This window comes from Ochotona princeps, chromosome 17, assembly GCF_030435755.1.
Source record: "Ochotona princeps isolate mOchPri1 chromosome 17, mOchPri1.hap1, whole genome shotgun sequence".
NCBI classification, from domain to species: Eukaryota; Metazoa; Chordata; class Mammalia; order Lagomorpha; family Ochotonidae; genus Ochotona; species Ochotona princeps.
Genome location: NC_080848.1, coordinates 16,514,255 through 16,535,140, shown reverse-complemented (window position 1 = coordinate 16,535,140; position 20,886 = coordinate 16,514,255). Strand labels below are relative to the sequence as shown.

Below are 20,886 nucleotides of genomic sequence, written 5' to 3'. Positions count from 1 at the left end.
ACTTCCCATCCAGCTCCCTGCTTGTGGCCTGGGAAAGCAGTTGAGGACGGCTCAGGGCCTTGGGACACTGCACCCGCGTGGGAGACCTGGAAGAGGTTCCTGGTTCCCGGCTTCGGATCGGCGCACACCGGCCTGTTGCGGCTCACTTGGGGAGTGAATCATCAGATGGAAGATCTTCCTCTCTGTCTCTCCTCCTCTGTGTATATCTGACTTTGCAATAAAAATAAAATAAATCTTTTTTAAAAAATCTTTTTAAGACGATTCAAGTTTCTGTAAGCTCCATGAATAGATGAAACACTGAATTTGCAAAGAACTGGAGGCATGACCTCAGACTCAGTGATGCCCCCTTGTGGTGCTAGTGGGAAAAGCGGTTGATTCACAATGCTCCCAGCACAAGCTCCTTGCCAGACTTGCACCTGCAGAGAAACATCATTTCGAAATTAGCACATGATGTGAGGCTGAGTCATTTCTCTTGTACGCTCTTAATTTCTGCTAGGTAAAACAACTAGAAAACCCAATGTTGTTGGGAATCGTATTAACATTTATATTTTGCCTGGCAAAAAATTATGTATTTTTAAAATTTAATTTGTGAGGCCAGTGCTGTGCCATAGTAGGTGTGGCCACTCACATGGGTGCCAGTTCCAAGTCCCAGCGGCTCCACTTCCGACCCAACTCCCTGCAAAATGCACCTAAATAGCACTCATATGGGATGTAGGCATTACAGGTAGTAGATTAACCCACTTGCCTCTAAAACTGCAAATGGGGCAGTCATGTGGCACAGTGAATCAAACCACTGCTTGGGACACCCACATCCGGTGTCAGAGTGCTTGAGATGGGACTCCACCTCCAGGACTCCAGGAGGGAGCAGGTGACAGCTCAAGTACTTGGGTCCCTGCCACCCACGTAGGAGACCTGGGTGAAGTTCAGGACTCCTGACTGTTAGAGGCAAAGGTGTCAACCAGTGGATAGAAGAGCTCTCTCTCTCTCTCTCTCTCTCTGTCTCTCTGAATCTCTTCAATCAAAATGAAAATTTTAAAGTCTTAGAACACAATTTAGACAAATCTAGATTTGCCAAATGTAAAAACATCTTCCCAAAATGTGAGCTTTTGTGACTTGTGGGCATATGGAACACACTGAGTGTGAGGTGTACAGGGCATTACACCTGGCTGGAAAGAGTTAGGACATAGCCCTGCCTGAGGTGCTATGGCTCCCTATTCAGAAACTATATAGAGCCAGGGAACCTACATTTCAAAAAATATCTATCATTTATTTTTATCTTAAAGGCAGACTTACAGAGAGAAAGGAAGAACAAAGACAGACCAAAATCTTTCACCTGCTGATTCACTCCCAAATGGCTGCAACCACCCAGGGCTGGAACAGCCCAAAGGCAGGAGCCAGGATCATCATCCAAGTCTCTCACATGGATGCAGGGACCCACAGCCTGGGCCATCTCCCGCTGCTTTCCCTGGAGCATTAGTGGGAAGTTGGTTCACAAGTGGAGCAGCCAGGACTCGAGCAAGCGCCCACATGGGAGGTGGCACCACAGGCTGAGGCTTACCTGCTTACACCACAGCACCAGCCACCAGAACCTGCTTTTTTTTTAAAGATTTATTTATTTTTATTGGAGGAGGAGAAGCAGGAAGGTCTTCCATCCATTATTTCACTCTCCAAATGGCCGCAGTGGCCAGAGCTGTGCCAATACAAAGCCAGGAGCCCAAAGCCTCTTCCAGGTCTCCCACCGGGTTCAGGGTCCCAAGGCTTTGGGCCGTCCTCAACTGCTTTCCCAGGCCACAAGCAGGGAGTTGGATGGGAAGCAGGGCTGCCAGGATTAGAACCAGTGCCCATATGGGATCCCGGGCGTGCAAGGTGAAGACTTTAGCCACTAGGCTACTACACTGGGTCCCAGAACCTGCATTTTTAGCCAGTATCAGCCAATCTACACTTGGGGAAAGGTTGTTGTGGCTTCCAGGGAAGCCAAATGTATGTCCAGCTTCAGAAGTAACTGGGAAGTGGCTTGGGTGAGGAGTGGACAGTGGCCAGACCTTGGGTATGCCAGCATCAGAGGACCCAAACCTTGGGATGTGGGGATATGCTGTGTGTAACGCACCTGTGTGTTTTCTTTGAACAGATCCTGACAGAGAGCCACTGACCTAAAACCGTCCATCCCTCCTGCCTTTCCTGCCCTGTAATTCAGCAAGTCTTCTGTGGCACTAACAGAAGGCTTGCTAAAACTGTGGCATAGCAAGTTAAGCTTCCTGCAGCACCAGCACCCCTTATTGGAGTGCTGCTTTTAAAAAAAAAAAAAGTGTTATTCATTTTTATTGGAAAGGCACATTTACAGAGAGGAGAGACAGAGACAAATCTTCCATCCACTGGTTCACAACAACCGGAGCTGAACTGATCCTAAGCCAGGAGCTCCGGGTCTCCCAAGTGGGTGCAGGGTCCCAAGGCTTTGGGTCGTCCTCTGCTTTTCCAAGCCATAAGCAGGGAGCTGCATGGGAAGTGGAGCAGCGGGACACGAACCAATGCCCATACGCTGCAAGGGGAAGATTAGCCCCTGAGCCATCGTTCTAGGCTTTGAGTCCCAGCTGCTCGGCTTCTGATCCAGCTCCCTGCTAACATGCCTGGGGAAACAGCAGCACATGGCCCAAGTAGCTGAGCCCCTGCTCTCCATGCTGGAGACCTGGCTGAAATTCCTGCCTTCTGGCTTCAGCCTAACCCAGCTAGTGAAGCAGTGAATGGAAGATCTCTCTGTCATTCTCTCATTCAATTAAATAAATGAATCCTTCCCAAAAAATCAAACAGTGCCTATTTCAATATCTGTTGTTAAAATAAATGCCTATTGCATCTCTTCTCAAACAAGTGTGCAAGCGGCCTGGGGGCTGTGGCCGACGTCTTCTCCAAGCCGCAACAGCCAGATAACAGCACAGCTTAAACTGTCTTCCATCACTGTCCTTTCCGGCTCATTTCCACCCTGAGCGGACAACTGGAGGGTAACAGGAAACATGGGGTTGCTGGGGCTGACAGCAAGCTGACGTGAAGCCCGAACACGCCAGCCACACTGTGTGCCAAGTCATCCATTCCCGCTCCATCTCCGGAAGATGGGAGGAGACTGGCTGCCCGGAGACGCTGGGCTTCGCGGTCTACCCTGGAGACGGAGCCAAGGGCTGGCCGCCCTGCGTCCCCCGGAGCAAGCTGCAGGCAAGCACCTGCCGGCCCCCGCCGGGGCTGCGGACCCCAACCGCCGTCTCACAGCCCCCACTCAGCAACGTCTAGCAGGCAGACCTCTTCTTGAGATCTGCAAGCTGTTGTTTAAAAGTCAACAAATTTGCTTTCATGTATTTTTCAGGATTTGTTTATTTTTATTGGAAAGTCAGATTTACAGAGAGAAGGAGAGACAAAGATCTTCCGTCCACTGATTCACTCCCCAAATGACTGCAATAGCTGGAGCTAAGTCAATATGAAGTCAGGAGCCAGGAGCTTCTTCCAGGTCTCCCATTGTGGGTGCAGGGTCCCAAGCCTTGGAACCATCCTCGACTGCTTTCCCAGACCACAAGCAGGGAGCTGGATGGGAAGTGGAGCAGCCAGAATATGAACCAGGTATGCTGGCATTTCCAAGTGGAGGATTAACCAGTTGAGCCATTGCACCAATTTTTTATTCATTTGTTTATTTTTGTTTGAAAGGCAATGTTATTGCAAGAGAATCAGAGGAAACAAGAAATCTTCCATCTACTGGCTCACTCACCCAAATGGTCACAAACAGTTAGAGCTGGGCAGATTTGAACACAAGAACCAAGAGCTTCCCTCAGGTCTCCCATATGGATACAGGGGCCCAAGGTCTTGGACCCGCCTGTGTATGTTCCCATCCCATCAGCAGAGAGCTGGACCAGAACTGGAGCTACCAGGACTCAAACCGGAACCCATTTGGGATGCTAACACCACAGGTGAAGACAGCCTGCTAAGCCACAGTGCTGGTCCCCAAAAATTTTCAAACAGGGTCCAGCATGATAGCCTAGTGGCTAATTCTCACCTTCCATCCACCAGGATCCCATGTGGGTGCCGGTTAGTGTCCCACTGCTCCACTTCTCTTCCAGTTCCCTGTTTGTGGCCTGGGAAAGAAGTCTGGGACCACCTGAGCTCCTGCACCTGCATGGGAGACCCAGAGGAGGCTCCTGGCTCCAGACTTCGGATTAGCTCAGCTCCAGCTGTTGTGAATGGAAGATCTTTCTCTGTCTCTCCTTCTCTCTGTAAATCTACCTTTCCGATAAAAATAAAGAATATCTTTTAATTTTTTTTTCAAACAACAAAAGAGAATAAAAGTGGGTGGGGTTCTCACTTTTTAATATTTATTTATCTGAAAGGCAGAAAAAAAACAGGAGGAGAAATATCATACATCTGCTGGCACGTTCCTCCAATGCCCCTCATTGCCCCATCTGGGCCCGGCTGTAGCCAGGAGCCTGGGACTCCATCAGGGTCTCCCTCATGGGTGGCAGAGTCCCAAGTCCTTGGACCATCTTGTTTTGCCTTTCCAGAGAACTGGGTCAGAAGTAGAGCAGCTGGGACTAGAACTGGCAGTGCTATGTGGAATGAAGGGCATCCCAGGGGCAATGTAACCGATGCACCACACACACACACACACACACACACACACACACACACCCCTCCCCCAGCCCAGCTATAGCTTTTGCAGCAAGGGGTAAGTAAGCCTGCTCTGTGTATCTTAGGGAGGAGGCATTGCCTCATCCTGCAAGGTCACTCATTTCAAACAGCACCAAGAAATGGCTTAGGTAAAGGAGAGCCGTGACCTCACACTTGACACTCAGCAGGTATGTTTGGGGTGCTCAGGGCTCACAATCATTGCTCCATTGCATCCCTCAGCAGTCACCCACCCCAGTCTTTACCTGCAAACAGGGGTGACAGTCTTACCCCATGCGGGAGTTGAGGCGAGGATAAGCAGACCCAGTGCTCCCCAGTGCTCAGCCTGGGAGTCACCATCAAATCACTGTGACTTTGCAAGGGGAGAGGACAGCCGTGTGAACTGTAACAGGGCTTACAGGGGAGGTGTGCCAGGCCCAGGCAGAAAGAGGATGAGTCCCCACGCCACCCATGGGGCCGAGGGTTCATACCACACTGGGTCTCCCTTCCAGGAAAAAAGCAACCAAGACCCCTCATGGAGCATCGTATCCCCAGGGCACCACAGTGCCTTACACAAAGTGGACATTTAGGAAGCTGGTGTTGAGGGGCAGCGCTCCCATATGGTGGTCCAGCTGTTCCTCTTCCCATCCAGCTTCCTACTGAAGCAGAAGATGGCCCCAGCCCCTTAGGTCCCTGTCTCCCACATGGGAGACTCTGATGAAGCTCTTGGTTCCTGGCCCAACCCTGCCCATCACAGCTTTCTGGGGTGTAAACCAGCAAATGGAAGATGTCTCTCTCTGTCTCCCTGTATGTCTGTAACTCTCCCTTTCAGATAAATAAACAAATCTTTAATGGAAAAAAAGAAAAGGAAAACTGTTGTTGATGCAGTAGGTGAGGGAATGAACCAGTCAAGGTGCCTGATCTTCGAGCAGACAGGTGTTCTGGTGTGAAGGAGGAGGTGGCCTTGAACAGAACTGCAGACCTACCAGGGACAGAGAAAGGCAGGCAAGGATGTAAGGCCGCTCTGAGGACAATGATGTTTTGTTAGGGAGGAAGGAAGCTAGAAGTGAAGGAGAGATGACCCAGCTGTGGGATATCAAATCGCGTTTGAATCCGCGACCACTTTCTGAAACTTTCCTGTCAGTGATTGCAGGGAGAGGGGAAAAAAAGGTAGGTATTGGTGGGGAGGGAGACCTCTGGCAGGGTCTGAGCCAGACAGAGGCAGCCGTCCTGGTGCAGCGCATAGCGCTGGGAGGGAGGGCAGGGGGAGGGGGAGCGCCTAGGAGGGGTGGATGAGCTGGGACCCCCCCCCCAGAACAGCCAGGTCAGAGGGTGGGACAGGAGGCTGTGCACCAAGGGTGATGAGCAGCCCCCAGGAGTCTTGGGGGAGCCTCCAGGTCACGGATCAACTCCCTGCCCTCCTGCCTGTGGGACCTGGGGTCTGCTACCTCCCCCGGCTGGCCTCAGGACTCCATCTCTGCAGTGGGCCTCAGTAATGACCCCTGGAGCTTGCAGAATGCATCCCCCACATAAGGCCACAGTTCGGAACGGCCCAGCAACATCTTGTCCCAGGATAGAAGTTACCTTACCATGAACACTCAGATACGCACCTACCACCTGGCTTCTGTCCCTTACAATTTGTCATTCTCCATCTTGTCTCTGTCTCTCCTGCCCGTCTTACAATCGGTGCATTTCAGAATGAATAACAATCACTCCAGCACCTTAAAATTAAGCACTTCATTCACTGGACCTCAGCAATTGCTTACTGCTCATGTTGTCACAGAACTTCAAGGCCGGCTCTTCCAAAACTTCATGGAAAACGTGTATGCATGGATTTCAACTTGTTTTGCACCAAAATAAACCTAGGTCTTTCTGTTTTATTTCTTCATGAACTTTCTTCCTTCTTTTTAAAGATTTGCTTGTGTGAAAGGCAGAGTTAGATAAATCCTCCTTCTATTGATTTACTCTTCTTCCAAGTCTCCCACCAGAATGCCATCCTGCACTTGGCCATCCTGCATTGTTTTTCCAGGCACATTCGCAGGGGGTTGGATCAGAAGTGGAGCAGCCAGGACTCGAACCTTCCCCTGAGTAGGCCTACATGGGATATGCTGGCCTCACCACACACTAGCCCTACCAAACACCAGCCCCTTCCATGAGCTTTCTCGGATACACTCATACAACCCCCACAAACCCTAATCGTCACTCATGAGTCTGACAGCCAGAGATCTGGGCTTGGTTCGGAGTGTTAGATCAGAGGACACACCCACGGGAACCGATCAACAATGGAAGGTGTGGTTGTTAGCACCGGGAGGCAAAGAGCAGAGACCAGCATGTGACTGGTCGACCAGCAGCCACAGGCAAGAGGATGTGGACGCACCCGAAGGACTGGAGTGAGGCAGTGTCACCCCAGGGGAAGGCTCTAGGGACCATCACATGGGGAGTGGGCAGCAGCATGGTCCAGGAAAGAGTGGGAAGATTCCGTAAAGCAGAGGGAAGCAGCAAGGTGGAGGAGTGCAGGTCTGACTGTACTGAGAGTGTCAGGAACAGAGACCCCAGCTAGGGCTGACCGTGTGGAACAGACGAGCAAATGCTACAGGCAGCTCACAGCACCCTCGCCAAGGCACCGTCACCACGGCACCCTCACCCAGACACCCTCACCATGGCCCTCCAGGGACAAGCAGTCTGCCCTGGCACAAGCAATTTCTGTATCTACACACATTCAACAAACCTTAAGTTAAAAATAGAAAAATTTTAAGCTTTATTTATTTGTGTTGGAAAGGCAGATATACAGAGAGGAGGAGAGACAGAGAGGAAGATCTTCCGTCTGATGATTTAGCCAGGAGCTCTTCCGGGTCTCCCAGGCAGGTGCAGGGTCCCAAGTTTTTGGGCCGTCCTCCACTGCTTTCACAGGCCACAAGCAGGGAGCTAGATGGGAAGTAGGGCTGCTGGGATTAGAACCGGCGCCTACATGGGATCCCGGGGCGTTCAAGGCAAGGACTTTAACCTCTACCCTTTCACGCTGGGCCCAAAAATATGTATTTTTAAATTGTAACTATTCTGAACAAGTATAGGCTTCTCTTCTTTCTTTGTATCTTTTTTTCAAAGATTTGTTAATTTTTATTTCAAAGGCAGAGTTACAGAGAGACAGAGATCTTCCATCTTCTGGTCCACTCTCCAAGTGGCCATAATGGTCAGATGGGCCAGTCTGAAGCCAGGAGCCAAGAGTCTCTCACATGGGTGCAGGGGCCCAAGAACTTGACCCATCATTCACTGCTTTCTCAAGTCATAAGCAGAGAGCTGGATGGAAGGTGAAGCAGCCAGAACTCAAGCCCACACCCACATGCAATTCCAACGCTGCAGGTAGAGGCTTAACACACTACATTATGGCACCAGACCCTACAAGCTTTTATTATTATTATTATTGTTGCTGTTCAAAGATTTATTTTTATCGCAAAGTCAGATACACAGAGAGAAAGAGAGACAAAGAAAGATTTTCTGTCCGATGATTCACTCCCCAAGTGACTGCAAAATGGCTGGAGCTGCGCCACTCTGAAACCAGGAACCTGGAGCTTCTTCCGGGTCTCCCACGTGGGTGCAGGCTCCCAAGGCTGTGGACTGTCCTCTACTGCTTTCCCAGACCACAACAGGGAGCTAAAAGGAAAGTATAGCAGTCGGGATACAAACTGGCCCTGCTTTTGGGATCCCAATATATGCAAGGCAGGGCTTTAACCACTAGGTTCCTGCAGTGGGCCCAAAATATAAATCTTTAAAAAAATAAAATAAAAGATGGGCCCGGTGGCATGGCCTAGCAGCTAAAGTCCTTGCCTTGAAAGCCCCGGGATCCCATATGGGCGCCGATTCTAATCCCAGCAGCTCCACTTCCCATCCAGCTCCCTGCTTGTGGCCTGGGAAAGCAGTTGAGGATGGCCCAATGCATTGGGACCCTGCACCTGCGTGGGAGACCCGGAAGAGGTTCCTGGTCCCGGCATCGGATTGGCGCGTACCGGCCCGTTGCGGCTCACTTGGGGAGTGAAACATCGGATGGAAGATCTTCCTCTCTGTCTCTCCTCCTCTCTGTATATCCGGCTTTCCAATAATAATAAAATCTTTTTAAAAAAGAAAAGAAAAAAGGCATCAATTTAGTGCCTGGAACATGTGGTACAGAGAGCTGAACCACTGCCTGCCACAACAGTATTCCATAGCAGTCCTCCTCTTGCACACCTGGGATCCCATATGGGCGCCGGTTCTAATCTTGGCAGCCCCATTTCCCATTCAGCTCCCTGCTTGTGGCCTGGGAAAGTAGTCGAGGATGGCCCAAAGCCTCAGGATCCTGCCCCCCGTAGGAGACCAGGTGGAGTTCCTGGCTTCTGGCTTCAGATTGGCACAGCTCCATCCGGAGAGAAAAGGGAGAGAAGCAGAGGCTGGGGAGGGATGTCCTTCTCCCTCCATGGCCCTGAGGTGACTGGGAGGCTCCAGCAGCTCACCTGGGCGCAGGGGCAGGCTGCTGTCTCAGGCCTGCCACTAGTTACTCACAGACAGCAGGTGAAGCCAGAGCCTGAACCTCACCCCCCTTCTTTCCAGTTCCTGCGATGGACAGATGGGAGGACCCTGGATACCCATGTTGACACCTCCCAAGGGTCAGTGTTTGTCCCCAGTGCCACCCTGTCTCCCTGAGGTTGCCATTGCTGGGACAAAGTGAATCATCACACACCTTTCCTTTTTCCGCTATCAATAATCAATTAGACAACTAACAGTAGTTTGCAATTCATCAATCTGCTTTCCAAAAGCAAGCTGAGCAGGGATGTACAGAGGTGTGCAGGGGTGCAGTGTGTCCAGCTGTGCAGGGCTGCCCCCACAGCCCCTCCCTCTACAGGGAACAGTCTCTCCCCTTTGCAGGATACTTTGTTGTTCAGGTGATTCTATGTGCGCTTGTGCAGGCTACATTTCAAACCGTACCAATGCTATGAGAAAACCCACCCTCATCTGGACCCTGGCTGCCGGCAGGTGCATGGGAGCCAGAATGAATCTAGAGCGCTGGGCAGGTCAAGATCTATTAGAGAGCACCTCCTGGGATTGCAGGGTTTGAAAAACACAAGGCAATTATTTGGAAGCTCATGTTCAGTTCACAGGGGGCCAGGATTCTTAATGGAAACCTTCTGGTAGCTGCAGCCCTGTGGTGGTTTTTCCTTGCTAGTGAAAGGAATACCTAGAAACCTGGAGTAGCATACAGTGATTCCCTGGACAGACATTCAGGCCCTCTGCTGAGTCTCCCAAGGTCAAAATCAAGGTGTCAGTAGGGCTGCATCCCTACTGGACATTCGGGACAGATCCAAACTGGGGTCCAAACCGGTGCCCATATGGGATCCTGGCACTTGCAAGGTGAGGATTGAGCCATTGAGCCATCATGCCAGGCCCTGCCCAAGAGCTGAATGTCTTGCTGTCCTGCTCCCTCTCCCAGCCGGCCCAGGAGTGCTCGCCTGACTTCAGCTTCCTAGTTTGTCCTCAAGCAGAAGCCAGTTCTTATTTTAGGGATTGTGTGGTTCGATCAAGCCCAGTCAGCTAATCCAGGATAAACTATTTAAAAGTCTGCAAGTGGGGCCCAGTGAGATAGAGATAGTTTAACAAGCTAATCCTCTACCCTATAGCACCAACATCTCCCTACGGGCACTGGTTTTTGTCCCGGCTGCTTCCCTTCCCATCCAGCTCCCTGCTTGTGGCCTGGGGAAGCAGTCAGGTTAAGCCCAAAGCCTTGGGACCCTGCACCCACATGGGAGACCTAAAAGAAGTTTCTGGATCCTAGCTTCAGATTGGCTTAGCTCCAACCGTTGTGGCCACTTGGGGAGTGAATCAGCAGACAGATCTTTCTCCTTCTTTCTGTATATCTGACTTTATAATAAAAATAAATAAATCTTAAAAAAAAAATACCCTGTGTCCCAGTAGGTGAGGGCCTCTGGGAGGCCTCGCCTCTGCCCGGTGTCCAGATCGTGTGACACGTGGTCCTACTTGCAGACTGAGAGGAAGGAAGGAGAGGTTCCATTTCACACATGAGGTTTCTGAGAGGCAGAGATGGCAGGAGAGGAGGTGCGAAGCAAGTAACGTGGCTGGATTGCTGGGTGCTGTGCACAGTACTCTAGAAACATCACCTATGCCAGCTGCTGGGCACAGTAGTACCCTGGGAACATCACCTGCACAAGAAGTCCCCTAGCTGGTTCTTCCTCTTCTTTACCTGCAGGAGGAAGTAGCTCAGAGGGAGGAGGGTTTGGCCCAAGATTCAAACGCTGGAGCAGGGACCCCTTCCCTCCTAGCAGTTCTCATGACTGTGGGCCCCTGGGGTGCAGGCTGCTTCTTTCTTCCCAGAACACGAATGTCCCAGCCCTCAGAGTCCAGGGAGGAGGTGAGCTTCTGGTTGGTGAAGCTGCCATCCCTTCTGCAGCTGGCCCAGGGGCAGGACCAAGTTGTGAGCCCTGGCACAACAAAGGCATTGCTGAAAGCTCAACACGGCCCATTACCGTAGCAACACAAATGTCCCCATCCCCTCCTAGCAGCACCCCCCAAGTCTTCCATCTCTGAGATGCTGCGATTCAATTAGTTATCAGCAGCACTGGTTCTGTCACTTTCATCTATTCTGCCTGCTGAGTCACCGTGTCCTGCTCCAGGCTGGAGTAGTTCTTCACAAGAACATTTGCCCGCCGGTTGCCATGGACACCTCGCCGCCTGCATCCTTTCTAACCGGTGAATTTTCAATAATTCTGGCTGTGAGCGTGGGTACTGCTCCCCTATCCAAGACCCAAGGGGCATCAAAACACCCCCGGACAAGGAGGGGGCCCTGATGACGCATGTCCAAGGGCAAAATGTCTTGTCTCAACCATGGAATGTTCAAGAACAGCCTAAAGCTCCTTACCTCCGACCATTGTTGAGACAGCCCTTGATCAAATAAATCAGCATGAATAGCATTCTGTTTTCTGGAACAGCTGTAGCCTGTGTGCTAGCCATTTAAGGTGTCTCTTCTATTGAAAATTTGTGATGTGTTATTTAAAAAAAAAAAATATGCAGAAGGCAGAGTTACAGAGAAAGATGGAGACAGGAAGTAAGAGATTTCCTACCCATTGACTTACTTCCCAAATGGCTCCAATGACCAGAATTAGATCAGACTGAAGCCAGGCGCCAGAAACTCCATCCAGCTCTCCCATATGTGTGCAGGGACCCTAGTAGGGACCATCTTCACTGCTTTCCCAGGCACATTGGCAGGAAGTTGGATTGAAATGGAGCCACCAAGACTCAAACCAGCTCCCACATGGGACTCCGACATCATGTCACAGGTGGCAGTTTAACCTGGGCTCCGTAATGCCAGTCTGTATGCCTATTCCTCTGCCATTGACTTCAGAATAAGGAAATCTCAACACCCAAGACCCTGGGAGGCACGGGCTCTGAACAGTGGGTTTGCAAGGAAGTGAATGCTGGGCAGCAGACCTAAGGCCAATGTTCTGTACAGAGGGCAGCAGAGAAGGGGAAGCAGGGGCAGTTGGGGGTGACCTGGAGGTGAGTCCCTCAGCAGAAGAGCAGGACTATCAATGCATAGCCCATTACCCCCGATAACGGCAACACATCCTGTTTGCTGAGACCGGAGAGGTGACAGGGGATCAATACATCACTCCCTGCTCATCAAACACCAACCTAGGGTAGAATGCACCTGCTGAGTCTGGGTTATTCGATTCGCTCCCCTCATGCACCCCACCCTGGTACGTAGTCCTAGACCTATGACCCCCACAGGAATGGAGATGCTGTTCCTGACCCTGGCCGTCTGCCTTTTCATGCCCAGTGGAGGAGCTGTCCCCACCCTGCTCCCCGACACTGTGAAAGTCGATCCCCCTTCTCCCTCCTCCCCCACCCTGTTGACACTGAATGGAGGAGGAGGGCAGGGGAATGAATTACACCTGTGTCTGACCTCATGCGGGAGGCGGGCTTGGAAGGGACCTGGAAGGTTTATAAGGCAGATTCCGGAGCGGCCAGCAGAGCAGAGAGCTGACCCAGCCACCACCGCACTGCCCACTACCCAGCTGTGCAGGTGAGAGTACCCGGGAGGGGTGGGAAAGGCTGGGAAGAGGAGGTACAGGCCCCTCGATGAAGGCACTGGATGACTAGCCAGAGCCCCAGGGCAGGCCTTGGTGGCCCCAGAACCAGGTCCCTTCCCCTGGGCCAGGGCAGAACTAGGTCTCAACTCTATGACCCGGGTCCCTCCTACCAGGGGCATGCCCAGCCCTTGCCTAGCACCTGCCCGCTCTTCACCCTGCGCCCTACCCTGCCCCTCTGACTCCACTCCTGTCCCATCTCTCAGACAAGGAAACTGAGACTCAGAGGGCAACTGTGACTTGCCCAAAGTCACACGATTCTTTTTAAAACACTTACTGATTTTATTTGAAAGGCAGAATTAGAGAAATAAATCCTCCATCTGTTTGTCCAACCTCAAATGGTTGCGTTGGGCAGGGCTGGGCTAGGCCGGTGACAGGAGCCTGGAATTCCATCCAGGTCGGCCATGTGGGTAGCAGGGGCCCTGCACATGAGCAGGGAGCTGAGTGGCAAATTGAGTAGCCAATCTTGAACTAGCACCCACTTGGAATGCCAGTGACGCAAGCAGAGATTTAACCCATTGCACACAAATCAGGGTCCTTAAAATCATCCAAATTATTGGACAAGGCTGGGACAGTAGCCCAAGGCTCCAGGTCTCACACATAGTTGCAGGGGCCCAAGAACTTGGGACAGCCTCTGCTGTTTTCCTAGGCCATCAGTAGGAAGCTGGATCAGAAGTGGAGCAGCTGGGACCCTATGGGATGCTGGTGCTAACAGGCCCCTGGACGCAGTATTTTTAACACAGATGTGTCCTCAGAAGGGATGCTGTGCACTCTTCATGTCTGGTGAAACCAGGCAGACTCCGGAGAACGGGCAGCTCTGAACACCACCCAGCTCTGACCTCCTGTGAGGTCTGCATTCCTTTCTTTCCATGCTTGGTCACCCCACACAGAGCAGTAAACGGAACCGCGGGCACAGGCCACACTCCTGTCAGGCAGAAATGACAGAACAGCCTTTTATCCGAGGGCTGCACAAAACAGCACAAGTGGCCACCCACCAGGTATATTGGTGACTCTAAGGTCACAGTGCCTTATTTTTTTTAAAAGGATTTTTAAAAAGGATTTATTTATGTGAAAGGCACAGTTATGGGGCGATGGAGACATGGAGAGAGAGAGCTCTTCCATCCACTGGCTCATCTCCAAGTGACTGTAACTAGCTTAGACTTGACCAGGCCAAAGTCAGGGGCCTGGAACTCCATCCAGGTCTCCATGTTGGGGCAGGGGCCCAAAGGACTTGGGCCAACTTCTTCTGCCTTTTCAAGTGCATTAACAGGGAGCTGGATGGGAAGCAGAGCAGCCAGGGCTTGAACTGGCCATATGGCATGCTGGCATCACAGCCAGCCACTTAACTCACTGCACCACAACATCAGCCCCAAATGTCCTTTCAAGTGCTGTTTTCAGGTTCACTTGTAGTTCCAAGCCAGGCACATCTATAAAGCCACTGACAGGGCTGCAGGTTCTGCAGACCAGCTATGGGCTTTGTTTTTTTAGTTTTTATGTATTTGAGAGACTTCTCACCCACTGAGTCCCTCTTCGAATGCACAAAATGACCGAGCCTGGAGTGGAGAACTTAGTCAGGGTCTCCCACTTGGGTGACAAGAACTGAAGTGCTTGAGATATCACCTCTTCATTCCCAAGTTCACCCTGACCAGGAAGCTGGAATTGGGAGCAGAACTGGGACTCAAACCCAGGCCCTCCGATGAGGAATGCAAGTACCCCAACTTGAGACCCCAACCAGAGTTTCAGTATTAGACGGAGTGCCCATCCCATTAGGTTTTGTTTTTTTTTTTTTAAGATTTATTCATTTTATTACAGCCAGATATACACAGAGGAGGAGAGACAGAGAGGAAGATCTTCCGTCCGATGATTCACTCCCCAAGTGAGCCGCAACGGGCCAATGCGCGCCGATCCGAAGCCAGGAACCTGGAACCTCTTCCAGGTCTCCCACGCGGGTGCAGTGTCCCAATGCATTGGGCCGTCCTCAACTGCTTTCCCAGGCCACAAGCAGGGAGCTGGATGGGAAGTGAAGCTGCTGGGATTAGAACCGGCGCCCATATGGGATCCCGGGACGTTCAAGGCGAGGACTTTAGCCGCTAGACCACGCCGCCGGGCCCCATCCCATTAGGTTTTACATTTTTCAGAAGTAGTGTTTGTGATTGAGGTAGTGGGGGGTGGTTAGAAAGAGGCAAGGCTTGGGGACAGGAACTGCATGGCATGGCCCCCTACAGAGTTGAAGACCTGGCTGTGTCCATCTGGTACAGCCCCAAGCTCCAGCTTCCACCTGCTTTACAGACAAGATGCCGCAGCCGTGTGTGTCCGTGCTGGTCTTGGTGCTGGCCCTGGCCGCCTTCTGCCATGCTTCTTGGAGGCCTCACTCCCAGCTGCAGGATGCACCCTCGGGACCAGCGGCCCACAGGGGTCTGGAGCCACGTTGGCCAGATCAGCAGGGCTCGGCAACTTACCACCGGAGGCAGCTGGAACCTCCAGCTGTCGCACGCCTCGTGCCAGGTAGGAGCAGGTGGGCCACCCTCCCATCCAGGACGGGTCACAACTGTGGCCTGGGTCCTAGAGGTTACCATGTCCCTCCCCCATCCTCACCTCCTCAGATCTGTCCAAGAAGCAGGGACCCTGGCTTCAGGAAGAGGAGGAGGCTTATGGCTGGATGGACTTCGGCCGTCGCAGCGCAGAGGAAGTGGAACAGCATCCTTAGAAGCAAACTGTGGGGCCAGGCCACCTGTTGCTGTCTGCCCCCTGCCCCAGGCCTGTCCCAGGCCACCCAGAATAAACCAGCTCGTTGTGGATTGCTGCCTAGTGTCAAGTGTGTGGAATGGGGTGGGGAGCTTGCCACAGAGGAAGAATTAAGGCAAAAAAAGAGAATTGAGTACCCCTAGCAAGGCAGGGAGCATGGCACATTCTTCCTGGTGTCCCAAAGCCCGACACTGACTAAGAATTCATATTTGTGGGAGGGAGAGCAGGCAGTAGGAGGCATAGCCCGAGTAAGGCTTCTAATTAATTAGTCTGATGGACGGACACACACACACACGTGCATTCACGCGCACAACACATACACAAAGCTCCCATCTGCTGGTTCTCACTGTAAGTACCTCCAGTGGTTGGGGCTGGGTCCAAGACAGGAGCCAAGATTACACTCCACGTCTCTCGTCGGGTTAGCCAGGACCTCAGGACTTCAGTTACCACTGCTGCCTCCCAGGGCTCGCACTAGCAGGAGGTTGGAGTTAGGAAGCCAAGGTCAAATACAGGTACTCCAAGCTGGGCTGGGATGTCTTACCTACTTGGCTAACTGCCCATCCCTACAGTGAGCTTTTCAAAAGACATCAGATCGCACCCCGACAGTCTGAAACTTCCCCCACTTCCTGCTGCACTTTAGTTACATCACAGCTTCCTGCAGGAGAGCTGCCCCCCGCCCCCGTCCACATCCTCTGTCTCATGGCCCGTGCCTCCCCGCTCAGCCTCCCCTTCCTCCTCTTCGCTACAGGACACAGCAGGTCTACTTCAGCCCAGCAGCTGGGTTCTCACTGTTCCTCTGCCTAAATGTTTCTCCCTCTAGGCAGGGTCATGGGGGCTCTCCAATCGCTCTTGGGGTCGCAGTGAAGGGGTCTCTTCTGTAGACACCCTCCCTTTCGGCTTCTGCTGGTCTGTGGCCCAGCATATGACACAGCCTATGGTCAGCTTTCTCGCCAGCTGACTGTCTACCTCTCTGGTTAGTAGGAAAAATTTCAAGCAGACGGAACTCACATTCCCCTCCCTGCTGAATCCCCAGTGACAAGAATGGGAAAAACCCTGCAAATCTTTGCCAAATGCATGAAGCAGAGAGAGAGATTCTTCCAGTAGCTAGTTCACTCTTCACATGGCCATAACAACCAGGACCGAGGCCAGGCCAAAGCTAGGCGCTGCATCCAGCTCTCTCTACATGGGTAAGCAGGGACCATGTTCTGCTATCCCGCAGGTGTGCACTAGCAGGAAGCTCGATTGGAAATGGACTAACCATGTTCAGCTTTTCACACCAAAGGCCAACACACAGAGCAAGGCCAAGGGCCCTCAGAGGCTACTGATCACAGGGAAGTTAAGGTCACTGCCTCACACTGGAGCAGGATGGGCCACGTCTCTGTGGGGAAGCCTCCTGGTAGTTCCAGACTCCATGTTGACGACAGATCAGGGCAGTGGCCACAGCCTGACATGGGCGGGGAATGGAGAGCTGAGGTTCCTTTGGGAGTGAAGGTCTAGATCACTTCCCCAAGAGAGGAACCTGGACCAGCTGCGGTGCTGGTCAAGGTGGAGGGGCATACAGGTGGGTGGCAATGACTGTAACTATCTCTTAGAGCTCTTAGGCCAATGGCAGTGCTGGACATTCACCGTTCAACCCTGTTTTAAGATATCGTAACTAGGGCCCAGCGCGGCGGCCTAGTGGTTAAGACCTCACCTTGGATGTGCCAGGATCCTATATGGGCACCAGTCCTAATCCCGGCAGCTCCACTTCCCATCCAGCTCCCTGCTTGTGGCCTGGGAAAGCAGTAGAGGATGGCCCAAAACCTTGGGACACTGCCACTGCATGGGAGACCTGGAAGAGCTCCTGGCTGCTGGCTTTGGATCAGGGCAGCACCAGCCATTGCGGTCACTTGGGGAGTGAATCATTAGATGGAGGATCTTCCTATCTCTTCCTATCTGTCTCTCCTCTCTCTCTCTCTCTCTCTCTATATATATATATATATATAATATATATATATATATAATATATATATATATATGACTTTGTAGTAAAAATTAATAAATCTTAAAAAAAGATACTGTGACTGGCTACCCTCTTAAAAGAGCAACGCCAGCTCAGAGTGAAGCCCACGCAGAGCTCCAGCTGGCCTGAGGGGTACAGGTATGGAAGTGGCAGATACTGTCGGTGCCTTGCCCACATCCTCTGCTCAGTCCGTTGTAGCCTAGGCCGGGTTTGAAGGGCTGGTCCTCTGCCCAGCCTGGGTTGGGGGAAGGGGACCAGAAGTATGGATGTCCCAGGCACAGCCAGCAGCAACAGTGAACTGTCACCTGGGCTGAGGCTGACTGGGCTGGTTCCATATCAGTGTGTCTCAGCCTGTACCTCCCATGTGAGTTTCCCTGGGGGCAGTGGGAGCCTGCAGGTGCAATGCTGGAGGTCTAGGCTGAGGGCTGAGACCCGGGATACCAGGGGCACCACACAGCTGAGAAGCTCCCGGGTGGTGACGCTGTTGCTGCTACTCCGCAGATCCAAAGAAGACACTGCCCCTCAGGTGCCCCAAACAGCAGCTGGCTTCCTCTGATCTCGCTTTCCATGCCCCCTGCAACTGTTGCCTGCAGTTATTTTCCAAATATATATATATATAGAGAGAGAGAGAGAGAGACTTATTTATTTATTTATTGGAAAGGCAGATGTACACAGAGGAGGAGAGACAGAGAAGATCTTCCATCCGATGATTCACTCCCCAAGTGGTCGCAACAGCTGGTGCTGCGCCAATCTGAAGCCAGGATTCAGGAATTTCTTTCCGGGTCTCCCACGTGGGTGCAGGGTCCCAAGGCCCTGGGCCATCCTCAACTGTTTTCCCAGGCCACAAGCAGGGAGCTGGATGGGAAGTGGAGCTGCCGGGATTAGAACTGGCGCTCATATGGGATTCTGGCGCGTTCAAGGTGAGGACCTTAACCGTTACACTATCGCGCAGGGCCCAAATACATATAATTTTAAACAACCTTTTTAAAAAATATATTTATTTTTTCATTGGAAAGGCAAATTTACAGAGAGAGAGACAGAAAGATCTTCTGCCCTCTGGTTCACTCCCCAAGTGGCTGCAACAGCTAAAGCTGAGCCAATCCAAAGCCAGAAGCCAAGAACTTCTTCTGGGTCTCCCACACAAGTGCAGGGTCCCAAGGCTTTGTTCCAAACTCCACTGCTTTCCTAGGCCACAAGCAGGGAGCTGGAGAGAAACTGGAACAGCCAGGACACGAACCAGCTCCCATATGGAATCCCGGTGCTCGCAAGGGGAGGATTAGCCAATTGAACCATCACACCAGGCGCCTCCTCTTCCAAATAAACTTGTGCCCAAGTCCTGCTCCAGCTCTGTGCCTGGGGGCTCTCAGCCCAGGCAAGGGGTGACCACTCCCTCCCTCTCTGCTCTCCCAGCCTCCAGGACAGCAAGGATCAGGAGAGCAGCCTGCCCACTCCAGGCTGTCCAATCCCAGCTCTCCAGGAAACTCATCACCTGCCCAGGCCTCAGTTTGTTTGTCTGACACTTATCATCCCCCCTGGGGGTGTTGATGTGATTCTGCAGTGTATTTCCTAAGAGTCTGAAGTCACATGGGCGCGCGCACGCACGCGCGCACACACACACACACACAGGTTCTCATGCCCCCTGAGAAACAAGGCTGGGGGCAGGGCCGGACAGCACAACAAATCCTTTATTTCCTGCACCAACACGTACACGGATAAGCGGCAGGGGGATGAACAGCGCAGTGGGGGACCCCACCCCCACCCAGGCCCAGAGCTATTTATGAGCAAAGAGATGGAAAAAGGAACACTAAGAACGGGGAAGCCACGGCCACCAAGGGAGGATAGCAGGAGCTTGGACACTCAAAGGCCACAAGCTGGCAACTGGAGGGGGAAAACACACCACTGGGCAGAGGGCCCCTCGCCCCTGCACACAGACATTCTGAATACAAAGAGCCAGCAATGGGGCCTGAGCAGGAAGGACAAAGAATCAGGGGGAGGGTCAGGTTCCTAGAAGGGCACAAGGACTTAGGAGCCACACTTCATGTGCGGACCCAGGAGGTGAATCCTGTCCTTAGGAGGGGATTCCCAGCAACTCCCTAGCCCTGGATTTGAGCCTTCTCTGCCCTCAGGACTGGGTCTTGTACCCAGCAGGCTTCCCCCAGGGCTTCTTCCACTCCCAGAGACCACCATGGGACCCAGGCCAAGCAGCCAGTTTCTGCACCTGCAGCAGAAAGAGGGCGGGGCTTTCTTCAACCTGGTCCGAATTGGGGGTCTCTGGACCCTCCAGCTCCAGCCCCATCAAGGCAGAGGGTGTGCTGTGGACAGACACGGGGCTGTTTCCAAAGAGGGACAGGGAGGGTCCAGGGAAGGAGGGGCTCAACTAGGCAGAGGAAAAAGGGACTTCAGGCTGTGGGGTGGGGGGCCTATATAGGTTGCTGGGAAACGGCAAAGTCTGGGAAAAAAGGGGGTAGGTGTAAATGGAGGGGACCCAGCGACCACAAGCCTGGCCTGGGTGGCCAGCACTGACGGTCAGAAGCTGGCCCACTGCCCAGCCATGGAGTCCTGGTTCTGTTGACTGGAGATCCCGCTGAGGCCAGCATTCTTCCAAACTCAGTGGGGACCACACGGCCCTCAACACTAGGCAAGCCAGGGCTGATGGAAGCTGCCCACATGTAATAAAGCAGCTCTCTGAATCCCAGTCTACCCACAATGACACCTACCGACACAGCTGTGAGGAGGGTTAGAAGGACTAATGGTTGGAAAAGGAGCCACCTGTTGGCCACCTTGGATACCGCCATGAGCTCCTAAGCCCAGCAGGTGCAGCCCCAGACGCTGGAGCTCCCCACTATGGAGAGGAGACTTAACCCACCTCCCACCTGCAGGAGACCCTCGCCCAGCTTCAGACTCACCCAGGAGACTGGTCCAACTATGGCTCTGGCTGGCAGGGGCCTTGTTGCCCATGGCCTAAGGCCAGGGAGGGTGGCCGGCCCTGTCCGCCTCCAGCCTCTGCAAATCCTGAGTTGGTAACCCAGGCCGCTGTTGCACAATCCCACCCCTCCATGCCTGCCGTGGCCTGCTGCTGCCATTTCTGTGGGGTTGGGGAGCCTTGGGGAATAAGGAAGGTGGGGGTTGGAGGAGAGTGGGAGGGGGTGGATAGCGACAGAAAGCTGAGGCTCGGAGTGGGAGAGACAGTTCCAGCCCTGACCCCCAGTCCAGCCCCAGCAAGCAAATTGGGTGAAGAGCTGGACTCCTAAGCAAATTTCACAGGAAGTAGTACTGGGTCCCAGTGTGGAGGTGCATATGCAAATGTATGCAAAGTACATGCAAATAAGCACAGTGGGCAGGGCCAGGCTGGGGTAAGTGAATGCTAGAGGGACT

At 52.7% G+C, this 20,886-nt stretch overlaps 1 protein-coding gene across 1 annotated transcript; it reads left to right on the top strand.

Moving 5' to 3' along the window:
- Window positions 1-15,058: 15,058 nt before the first annotated feature.
- On the top strand, window positions 15,059-15,518 carry GAST (gastrin). The gene is made up of 2 exons (XM_004599089.2): window positions 15,059-15,269; window positions 15,368-15,518. The coding sequence occupies exons 1-2, from the start codon at window positions 15,059-15,061 to the stop codon at window positions 15,469-15,471; spliced, it is 315 nt and encodes a 104-aa protein (XP_004599146.2). The 3' UTR covers window positions 15,472-15,518.
- Window positions 15,519-20,886: the final 5,368 nt, after the last annotated feature.

Coding starts and splice junctions, on each gene's coding strand:
- GAST (XM_004599089.2), top strand. CDS start 15,059: ATGCCGCAGCCGTGTGTGTCCGTGCTGGTCTTGGTGCTGGCCCTGGCC. Junction 15,270..15,367: donor TGTCGCACGCCTCGTGCCAG/GTAGGAGCAGGT, acceptor TCACCTCCTCAG/ATCTGTCCAAGAAGCAGGGA.